The sequence below is a fragment of the Vanellus vanellus genome (genome assembly GCF_965231255.1).
Source record: "Vanellus vanellus genome assembly, chromosome: 4".
NCBI lineage: Eukaryota > Metazoa > Chordata > Aves > Charadriiformes > Charadriidae > Vanellus > Vanellus vanellus.
The window spans coordinates 61079490-61089772 of record NC_138909.1 but is presented as its reverse complement, the minus strand read 5'-3'; the positions used below and the strand labels follow the sequence as shown (position 1 = coordinate 61089772).

Genomic DNA, 10283 nt, shown 5'->3' with positions numbered 1-10283 from the left:
TCACCTCCCTGCCCGGCTCCATATAATCAACACCCTTATAAGCAGTAGGCCGAAGGCAAAGCCATTAAAGAGTCCAGTCAACGGCGCAGCAGTTCGGAGAACTCTGAAAATCTCCCTACAGAGCGAATTTGGCAAGCCAGCCAGGAACTGTGCCTTCCCCCCGTACCACAGCTGTGTCCCTTCCAGTGGTGGAATAAGGGCTGGGAGGGGCCGCCGTGATGGGGGTCAGGTGTGGGCAAGAGGAGTCTGTGTGAGGAGGGCGGGCCCTACTCCCAGCTGCACCACCATGGATGGGATGAGGGTGAAATGTCCGCCGTTTTTGTGTTTTGTCTTTTTTTTTTTTAATTGAAATCCTCCTCAGGCCGAGCCGCCTTCGAGGTGAGCCGCCTGAGGCAGCGTGGCGCCGTCGGAAGGACCGCCCGGCCTTGTGGGTGGCCGTTCCCGCCCCCCTCCCTTTTCCCCTCAGTGAACTACAACTCCCGGCGTGCATTGCTGCCGCCCTGCCCTGGCTGGGCCGGGGCAGGTGGCGCGCTGCCCTGCGGGATTTGTAGGCCGGAGTGGGCGGGGCGGGGGCGCCGCGGGGAGCGGGGACACGTGTCAATCACCTCGCGTAGCGAGGTGATTGACACGTGTCCCCGCTCCCCGCGGCGCCCCCGCCCCGGATGCTGATGGGGGGGGGGAGGGGGGGAGTGCGCGGGCACGCTCTTGACGAGGCAAGGCGGGGGGGTGGGGAGCGCGCGCGGCTGTGCTGGGTGGCGCGCGCGCTCGTATGTAAATGAGCGGGCGTGAGGTCAGAGGCAGATGGAAAAGGGAACAGACAGAATGGCCGCCGCGGCTCCCGCTCCTCCTGCCGCCGCCGCCACCGCCTCCCAGTGCCGGAGCCCCCGCTGCACGGCGGAGCGCAGGGGAGTCCGCCGAGAACTCGACTCCTGGCGGCACCGGCTCATGCACTGTGTGGGTAAGAGAGGTGTTGGGGGGGGGGGGGGGCGGACACGGCGGCGGGGTATGCCGGTTTGTAACGGGGGGAGACCGAAGCGGGGTCCTTGAGGGGGAGCGAGGTCTCGGCTGGGGGGGGGGGGGAGCGGGTGAGGCGCACCGAGCCTGGGTCTCTTGGGTGGGCGGGGGGGAGCGGGGATGGAAGAGCGGTTTTCTTGGAGGGCGGAAGCGGAGCCGGGGTCTGTGGGGGAAGAGGGAAGGTGCTCAGCCGCCTGCAGGCAGCAGGAGGGGTGGGTGCTAGGGCTTCGGTTGGGGCCGCCCGGGTCCCTCCCTGCGCCGCGACCGAGACCCGTTCTTCGGCTCGGGTCCTTTTGTCTCGGCTTCTCGCCGTTGGCGCGGTGAGTGCCGGTGGCTGCCCCCCTCCTCTCCTCCATCGCCAGCGCCTGGGGGGCGGGGGGGGGGGGGGGGGAGAGGGAGGGAGCCCGCCCGCCTGCCTCTGTGTGTGTATATGTGTGTGCGCCTTTAAGAGGGAGCCGCTCCTGCACTGACGGTTGGGATTTGAAGTTTTCCCTCCCCCCTCCCCTGGAAGTTGTCATGGCGACGGCAGTTCTCCCCTCGCGCTCCCCCCCACCCCACCCCCGGGGCTGCCCCGGTGGCTCTCGTGCCGCGAGGTCCCCCCGTCCCCTCCCCCCCCCCCACACACACCCGGGGGGGGTGGTGGTGGTGGTCACGTGAGTCCCCCGCGTGCCGGTGCGGGGGAGCGCGGTCCCCGGCGGCGTTCCCGCCCCGGGGGATTTGGAGGAGGAGGGAGGGGGGGGAATGGGGGAGAGAGAGCCCGTCCCGGGGACACGGGGCCGCTCCGGGCGGGGAGCCGCGCCGGCGGCCCGCGCCTCTGCCCTCCCTCCTGGCCCCTTCCCGGCCGGCGGGCGGGCGGGCGAGCTGCCCGCTCCGAGCCCGGGCATTCCTTACGTGTGCCGCCGCGCTGCCACCTCAAGGCGGGGGACGCTTCGGTTTGGGTTGTGTGGGTTTTTTTGTTTGTTTTTTGTTGTTGTTGGGGAACGCTTTGATGCCGGGAGCTGCGTATTTGTATCGTTTCCACAGGCATTTCCCTTCTTAGGGAAATGGATAAGAAAAAAAAAAAAAATCCTTGGTCCGCCAAGAAGCGCGGTAGGGTCGGTGCCGATGCTGCCTGATGGCTGAGCGGTGGAAAGGCGCCTGGCTCTAACTGGGGAGGGTTAAGCAGCGGCGGTTCCTTCAGGGCCTCTGCCTGCGCTTGAGGCGAGATCAAAGTGAGAAGTAAATTCCTAACAAGTAGGTACGCTTATAATTACAGGCGGTTAGCTTTGTCCGGATTTGTGGGGTGTTTACATATTTTTCAGTAGCCTGGTAGCTGCTTCGTGCACACATGCTTCTTGTTCTCGCTGTGTTGCCCCAATAACACTTTGAAACATCTGTTACAACACCTGTGTATATATTATGATACCTGTATATGCTTACACTACGATACCTGTATATGCTTACACTGTCTTTTTAATCCTTCAAGTTATAATATTGTTTAGGAAAACAATGTTTATGTGTTTCCATACACTAATATGCTATATAATGCTTCTTGTGGAAGGAATGCAGTTTAATTAGAATATATAGTCTCCCTATAGTTCATTGGCATATATGCTGTGATAAACTGTTAAATCCGATGCACTGATACCACTCACAATATATAAGCGGCCACTCCTCTGGTTACTTGTTATTTAACAGCATTTCAATTTTAAATTTAAGCTAAAATCCTAAAAGTCTGCTTGACAATTAAAGACTGAAGGGACTTACAGGTGGTAATGGTATACTGCCAGATGTGTTCGGGGAACTCAATTGCACAGCACAAAAAACACTGACAAGGACTGCAAAGAAACGTAATGAATGCTTCATAAGACAAAGTTTCGCCAAAATTTCATTTCAAAGTTGTTTTTTGGGTTGCTCTTTCACTGAGAATTGCAAAGTGTAAAACCGTAACATAATTACTTACATGTCACACTGATTGCACTATGGTGTCGCTTCATGCTCAGTTTTCTTTTCCTTGGAATAAAATTTTAGGATATGATTTCTTCGTATGTTCCTGATGCAAAATTCAGCTAATAGAAAGGAGCCCCGAAATGATTCGCAACTGCGGAGGAGGCAGTACATTGGTTATGATTTAATAGTTGGTCAAGAGGTATCTTGGTTAAGAACTGTTACTTGGCATGCCTGTTGAGAAGCCCTTATCTGAGAAAGTGTAAACAAAGTGGCAAGAAAGTGAGTAGTCAGGATAATGGCAGTAGAATGCATTTAACTGGTTTGGGTTGTTTGTGGTTTGTGTTTTGGTGGGCTTTTTTTTTTTGTTTGTTTGTTTGGTTTTTTTTGTGTTGTTTTTTTTTTTTTAAATCTGCAGCATTAACTTCTGTAAAATAACCTATATTAGCTCAAATTAACTTCAAAAGTAAAAATGGTTAATTGTTCTCATTCTCATCTCATAGATTTGGCACAACTTATTTTTTTTCTTTCTCCACCCTTCTCAAGAATCATACATTTGTAGCAAAGTGAGGAAGACGATGTTTTAAAGTAGTAGCCCCCCAATTCTTGAACTAGCTTACTGTCAATCCTTAAAAAAAAAAAAAAAAAACAACAACAAAACACTGACAAGATTCCGATCATTCTACCTGTAGCATTTTTTTTTTTTTTAATTAAAAAAAAAATGTTGAAAGGTGATGTGGTTCTGTGGATTATTGTTTGTCAAGCATAATGTTAAGAGAGTGAAGCAGGAAAGTACAGACTCCTTGGACATGTCATATTGTTTCTGCTAAATCTTTTGGATTAATAACTTTTATTTTGATGTCTTGTATCAATTACTATTGATACTAGATTTGGTATTTGCATTTCTGTAGTATAATCACTTGAGCACTTTGAAATCCTTTATCTGTAAAGGATTCCTCATCCAATTACTTTATGGAAATGGTAAACTGAGCCAGAGATTATACCTCCAAGACAATGATTGCCTAGCTTGAGGCTCATCGTCAACAGATTGTTCATATCCGCAACAGCGAGACAGAAATAATACTCAGTTGCCTGCAGTGTGCTGTTTGCTTGAGGGTCAGTGATGGTTAGGGACCTCTGCTCGAAGGGCTCAATTGCTGAATTGAATTGTTTGTTTCTCAAAACCTGGCTGCAGATATGAATATCTGCACGGGCTTTAGAATTAAAAGCTTGGGATTTGCCAGCCTGTTATGTTAAATTATATTCCACAGGTCACAAAGTTTCAGGTCAAAATGTTCAACCGTGTTAAGAATTTGAAAAGAAAAGCAAGGATAAAATTTTGCTGATGTTACTGAGAATTCTGTTATTTGGTATCTAAACATACCGGAAGGTACAAAATACTTTGCATTGTAAATAAATGGAATATATTCCCAGAAATTCTAAAGAGGTGTTCAGTACAAAATGGCTGTTGAGATGGTAATCTTTGTGTGCGTTATGTTGAGCACTAACATTCCTAAGATGCCTAGACTTGTGCTTATGGATGTACCTAAGTCTTGCATGACTCGATCAGAGTTCAAAACTAGATGCTCTTAATGGATACCTGAGGACCTTGATTCTGTTGGTGTTCTTACAGCATGCATAATACGTGCTAACAAGTACTGTTTACAGCAGTGCTTACTAGTATGTTTTGTTCTAGGGACAGTCTTTGTGACATAACTAAAAACCAAAATACCCTAATTCTAAATTCTGTGTTTATGGAAAAGTGCCAGAAAGCTCAGAGTTGAAGTACTTTAGCCAGCAACTAAGTTCTGTGGTGGTTTAAATTTAAGATATTTTATAGAGGTGAATATCGGAATGGTTAAAAATTGCTCTTTGATGAAAACTTTGTAATGTGAGTTGGTTAAATGCTTTCATTCCATTGGATTGAGAGGCTTTGATAGTATGGAGCTATAAAAGTCTAGATTCATGCTGTGGTCAGCCTTAAGAAATGGGATTTATGCAGTTTTTCCAAGCAGTCATCAATCCCACTGTCCAATTTCATTTGAACTTTACAGGTAGTGTTGGCAAGTACACTGAGTCCCCATAACTTTCATGAATGAGCACAGAGGAAAGACCTAGTAATTGCTGGGGTGCAAGAAAAAGCTTCAGCATGAGGTGGTGCTTTTTACTGTGTTATCACGGTATCCTATGGGTAAAGTTTCGAGCAGTAACTTGAGGCTTTTAGTGGAAAGGGCCAGGTAACTGCAGTCATGGAAGCTGAAATCTTTTTGCTAGTGCCTTGCATTGCATTGTGAAGATATAAAAGACTCTGAATAATCTTTTGTTGTGAAAATGAAAGTTTAAAATATTATCTCAACTACTTAAAAAAAAAAATGCATTGCTGTTTGCGGGGAGGGAAAGGGTAGACGTTTTACTGTTCCTCTGCTGCAGCCCAAGGGCACACATTTGACAGGAAATAGCCTTGGTATTGCTTTCTTACGAAAACTGAAATTTGATCAAAGTGAAAATCCATTTTTGTGTGCTTATGAAATCTAGCATACAAATACTTTTTTACTCTTAGCATATTTTTTTCAGACTTTTTTCCTGCTGAACTAGGATACATTGGGGCATTAATTCTGTTTCGATGGATCTAGACTTTCAATTATATTTTTAAATCTGTGAACTTCTACTCCAGTTTACTATTTTTTGAATCATCTGTCTCTCAAGTGCATGTTCCAGGAAGAGGAATTCCCCCCCAAACAAAAGATTTGTAGCTACGGCATTTGGTATTATCCCCAGGCTTGCAGCACTCCTGCGTTAACTACTTCATATCTTTATTCCCACAATATACAGAGGTATTCTCACTTTCACTGTGCCTGTAAGTACTTTGGAGCAGGTTAGTGTCACTTTTTTGTAATAGTGCAATGGTTATAGGTGATTTTCTATAGTTGCCACAGTACTCATGGCAGAACTAGTTATTTTACTATACATCTGTAGTATTCTTGTCTATCTGTTAGTGATTATTTTGCTGTCTCTATGCTCTATTACCTGTTGAGCCACTAACAGACTGTATGCAAGAATGATACCTGCTTTGAACTCTTTTGCTTCCTAGGCACTCTAGTGTCTTTAAACAGCAAACAAGCTTGCTATGGCCGTAGTGCCATCATCCAATAAGATGGGCAGTAATGCTCATGTAAGGTGTTCCTGTGGATCTATCATGCTTTGAGCTGTGATGTGAAAGTCTTGGTGTGATTCCAGTGTAAAGCAGATCAGGGAAGTAATCTCAGTGTTACTGCAAACATTGGAAGAAGAACAGGAATTAAATCTGGATCAGAATCACAGCACAGATTCACAGGCAGTTTTTAATGCAATGGGGGAAGATGGTATCATGTAAGGGAATAGCTCAAATTAGTATTACAGAGGCAGGTGTTCAAGTCAGCATTAGCATTGAACACCTATAATGAAACCACAGTCTAAGAAAACAGTAAAGTGCTATGTTGCATCATCAAATCTCATGGAACTATTACCAGAATGGAGAATTTGAAATTCTGCATGCTTCTACTGCTCCTATTCTTGCATCAGCACTTCTTGGACCCCTCTCTGATCTGCTTTAACTCAGTAGCTAGTCACTTGTCTGTTGAGAGGAGTTAGTCTTGCAAAAGAAAAAAAAAAATCTAGTGGATGCTGGTGCTAGCACAAGGACAGGGGTGGGACTGTGTGACAGAAGCAGGATGGGCATTAGCAGAAATAAGCCATTGGATTGGTTTAGCTGCCTATGGCGCTGCCAGGAATGGAACTCAGCCTTAAATGTACCAACCCTATTTCCCCTGAACTAAGCAGGTTAAGAAAAAAGGAAATGGTCAATGTGTTAATATGTGTCACTGTAAGTTGCTGTGGTGTATGTATCACGTTAACTGTCTTTAGATTGAAATAAGAGAAAATTCATGGGGTTTGTTTTGCCTGTGTTGGACTGTCTTTGTTTCAAACAAACTACTGTAATCTTCATTAATGTTTTTATGCTTAGCTTGAACTTTCTTATTGTATGTTCTTATATGGTAGCTGTTTACTTTTTATGTGGCTGATAGTGAGCTGAGAAATTTAAACTCTGATAGTCTTAGTGCCTACAATGTAGAAAGAGTTTCTTTAAGCTGGAACTTGTGTAAACTGAAATCGTGGCGTACAGATATTGCCACTGCAACTCGGTCTCAGTTCTTCACTTGAATTGAGGTTGGTAACTTTTGGGGTTTTTGCTGATGCATAACAGAATTTTATTGTTTTTCCTTTCTGGACTCACTGTACCTACCTTCATGACATGTTGACTGGTATGAGCATTCGTTTATTAAACAGTTCAACAAACTAGACTGTCAAACTAATCTCGCTTAAAACTAACCTAGAAAACAGGAGGGGAAATGTGGCATGAGGAAGAATAGGAAAGAAAAGATCAGATCTAGTTTAACTTGGATCAGTTTCCTAATCAGGTTTACTACATACCTGCTTTTTCTCCTGAATCAAGTGTAAGTAGCTTTACTGGAGAGAACAAGGCTTCTGATTTTTAGTAACTGCCTATTTTAGCAACAGTTTTTTAGGGGTTTGAACTGAGCTGGAAACTAAGTTGGCTAAACAGCATTGTAATGTCATCTACCTTGACTTTAGCAAGCCTTTTGACACTGTCTCCCATAACATCCTCATTAGGAAGCTGAGGAAGTATGGGCTAGATGAGGTGACGGTGAGGTGGATTGAGAGTTGGCTGTGGGACAGAACTCGGAGGGTTGTGATCAGCAGCACAGAGTCTAGTTGGAGGCCTGTAACCAGTGATGTCCCCCAGGGGTCAATACTCGGTCCAATTTTGTTTAATATATTCATTAATGACCTGGATGAGGGGACGGAGTGTATCCTCAGCAAGTTTGCTGATGATACCAAACTGGGTGGGGTGGCTGACACCCCAGAGGGCCGTGCTGCCATCCAGCGTGACCTGGACAGGCTGGAGAGCTGGGCAGAGAAGAACCTAATGAGGTTCAATATAAGCAAGTGCAAGGTCCTGCACCTGGGGAGGAAGAATGTAAAGCACCAGTATAGGTTAGGGGCGGACCTGCTGGGAAGTAGTTCTGAGGAGAAGAATCTGGGGGTCCTGGTAGACAGTAAATTATCCATGGCCCAGCAATGTGCCCCTGTTGACAAAAAGGCCAATGGAATCCTGGGCTGCATAGGGAAGAGTGTGGCCAGTAGGTCGCAGGAGGTCATTCTCTCCCTCTGCTCTGGACTGGTGAGGCCACAACTGGAATACTGTGTCCAGTTCTGGGCTCCCCAGTTCAAGAGGGACAGGGAACCGCTGGAGCGAGTCCAGCAAAGAGCAACTAAGATGATTAAGGGCTTGGAGCATCTGCCTTATGAGGAAAGGCTGAGAGAGCTGGGACTCTTTAGCCTGGAGAAGAGAAGGCTGAGGGGAGACCTTATTATTGTGTACAAGTATCTAAAGGGTGGGTTGAAGGAGGATGGAGCCAGGCTCTTTTCAATGGTTCCCAGTAACAGGACGAGGGGTAATGAGCACAAGTTAGAACACAGGAAGTTCTGTTCAAATACATGGAAACACTACTTTACGGTGAGGGTGACAGAGCACTGGAACAGGCTGCCCAGGGAGGTTGTGGAGTCCCCTTCTCTGGAGGTTTTCAAGACCCGCCTGGATGCAGTCCTGAGTAATGTGCTCTAGGCAATCCTGCTTTAGCAGGGGAGTTGGACTAGATGATCTCTAGAGGTCCCTTCCAACTCTGAAAATCCTGTGATTCCGTGATTCCCGTAATCAACAAGATTGTTGATTAGGACAAGAATACAGTGCCACCAACAGTAACATCTTTCCACTTGTTCTCCCCTTGTAGTGGAACTTGCCCGATGCAGCAGTGAACTGCCCTTCTTTCTAAGTTAGTTTGGGGGCGTACTGTGATTTTTGTTGTTGCTGCTCTGGGTTGGTTTTCTATTAGTTGGGTCTCCTGAACTGGTTATGGTAATAAGTACTAGTAGTTGTGTAAGGGGGACAATAATAAGAATGTGTCATGCTGATCAATTTATTAGATTAGATATGCTGTTGAGGGACTGTATTCCAGATAGTGGCAAGTAGCCAAGTCTTGTACTGCCTACAGCTAAAATGGGAAAAAATCGTACCTCTTCCTCTTATCCGCCTGTGCCTTTTTTATTTTTTTTTTGGCTGTATTATATGGGTGTTTTGAATAGAGAGTTACAATGGATCCCTTCTTCTTGAATATGACTCGAGTATCAGGGCTTCAAACAAGGTTGTTATTCTAACCTTTAGAGTTCAGTGTGTTTATGTAAAGTGTAGAGGTCAGCCAGAGCTTTATAGACTTCACTAACTTAAAATTCTTTGTCCCGGTTAAGACCACTGTCTTTTATGTTATTCTTGAACCTTGCTCTCTTCCATGTGCTTAGAGGGAATTCTGATAAGATAGGTTGGAACACTGATAGAGATTGGAATGGAACTGAATCTGTGATTCACATGTCTAGTATCAACTTTTGAAAAAATAGGATGGCATTACAAATTTAGCAACCATACATTAAAAAAACCCCAAAACAACAACAAAAAAAAAAGCCACCAAAAAACCCAACCCAACTTTGAGAGTGTGAAGTTATGTGATATATTTAATTTTTTTTCCTTGCTAATCTACCACTTTATCCTTCCATCCACTAAAGGCATGGAGAAGCCAGGAAGAAGGGAAGAGAGAGTAGGGAAGGGAAGATGGGATGGTAGTGGCTTATCTGTTTGAGCCTCTAAGGGGGTAGAAGATGTATTACAGAGTAGGGGACTGTGAATCTGCAGAAATGCATTAAGAGGTAGAGGTTGAATTCCTTTTTATGGGGTGTGGTCAGCAACACGTGACTGCAGATCAAAGACCCATGTGTCAAGTTGTCATCTTTCCTTTTCTTTCCACTTCTGGCACAGACCAGGTTCCTGTGTAGTATCTTGAGAAGCTGGATTAACTCCTTAAATAAACATTGTTCTTTGCAAAATTCTTCTGGAGTCTCAGCTGCTGCTTTTAATTGGGTTTGGTTCTCAACATCCATCCAGGCTTGCATCTCCATAGCACGTGTGTTCTTTTGTAGGAGTAAGAGTTGGGCAAATGACACTAGATGTGATTGGTGTGTGTTGTTTTTTTGGGTTTTTTTTTTGGTTTTGTTTTTTTTTTTTTAAGCATCTGTTGGTAAATGAAAGCTCACTGAATTTGTGGCCTCTTCAACTATGTTCCTCAGCTTTCAGCTTCTGTATGACTTGGTAGGGTCCTGCTTTCCAATTATGAGACATCTTAGCTTTTGGGGCACCTGGGGATTGATAGCTCATGTTTAAAGAGCTGTTCAGT

At 45.7% G+C, this 10283-nt stretch overlaps 1 protein-coding gene across 3 annotated transcripts in view; it reads left to right on the top strand.

The window, feature by feature from the left end:
- Positions 1 to 801: 801 nt before the first annotated feature.
- The window catches only part of LCORL (ligand dependent nuclear receptor corepressor like), a gene marked incomplete at both ends in the record, with an annotated part of 85961 nt that continues 76479 nt past the window's right edge, over positions 802 to 10283 (top strand). For all 3 annotated transcript variants that reach the window (XM_082482907.1, XM_082482906.1, XM_082482908.1), the window contains one exon: positions 802 to 958. In XM_082482907.1, the coding sequence (XP_082339033.1) occupies positions 802 to 958 (157 nt within the window). The remainder of the gene's footprint in view (positions 959 to 10283) is intronic.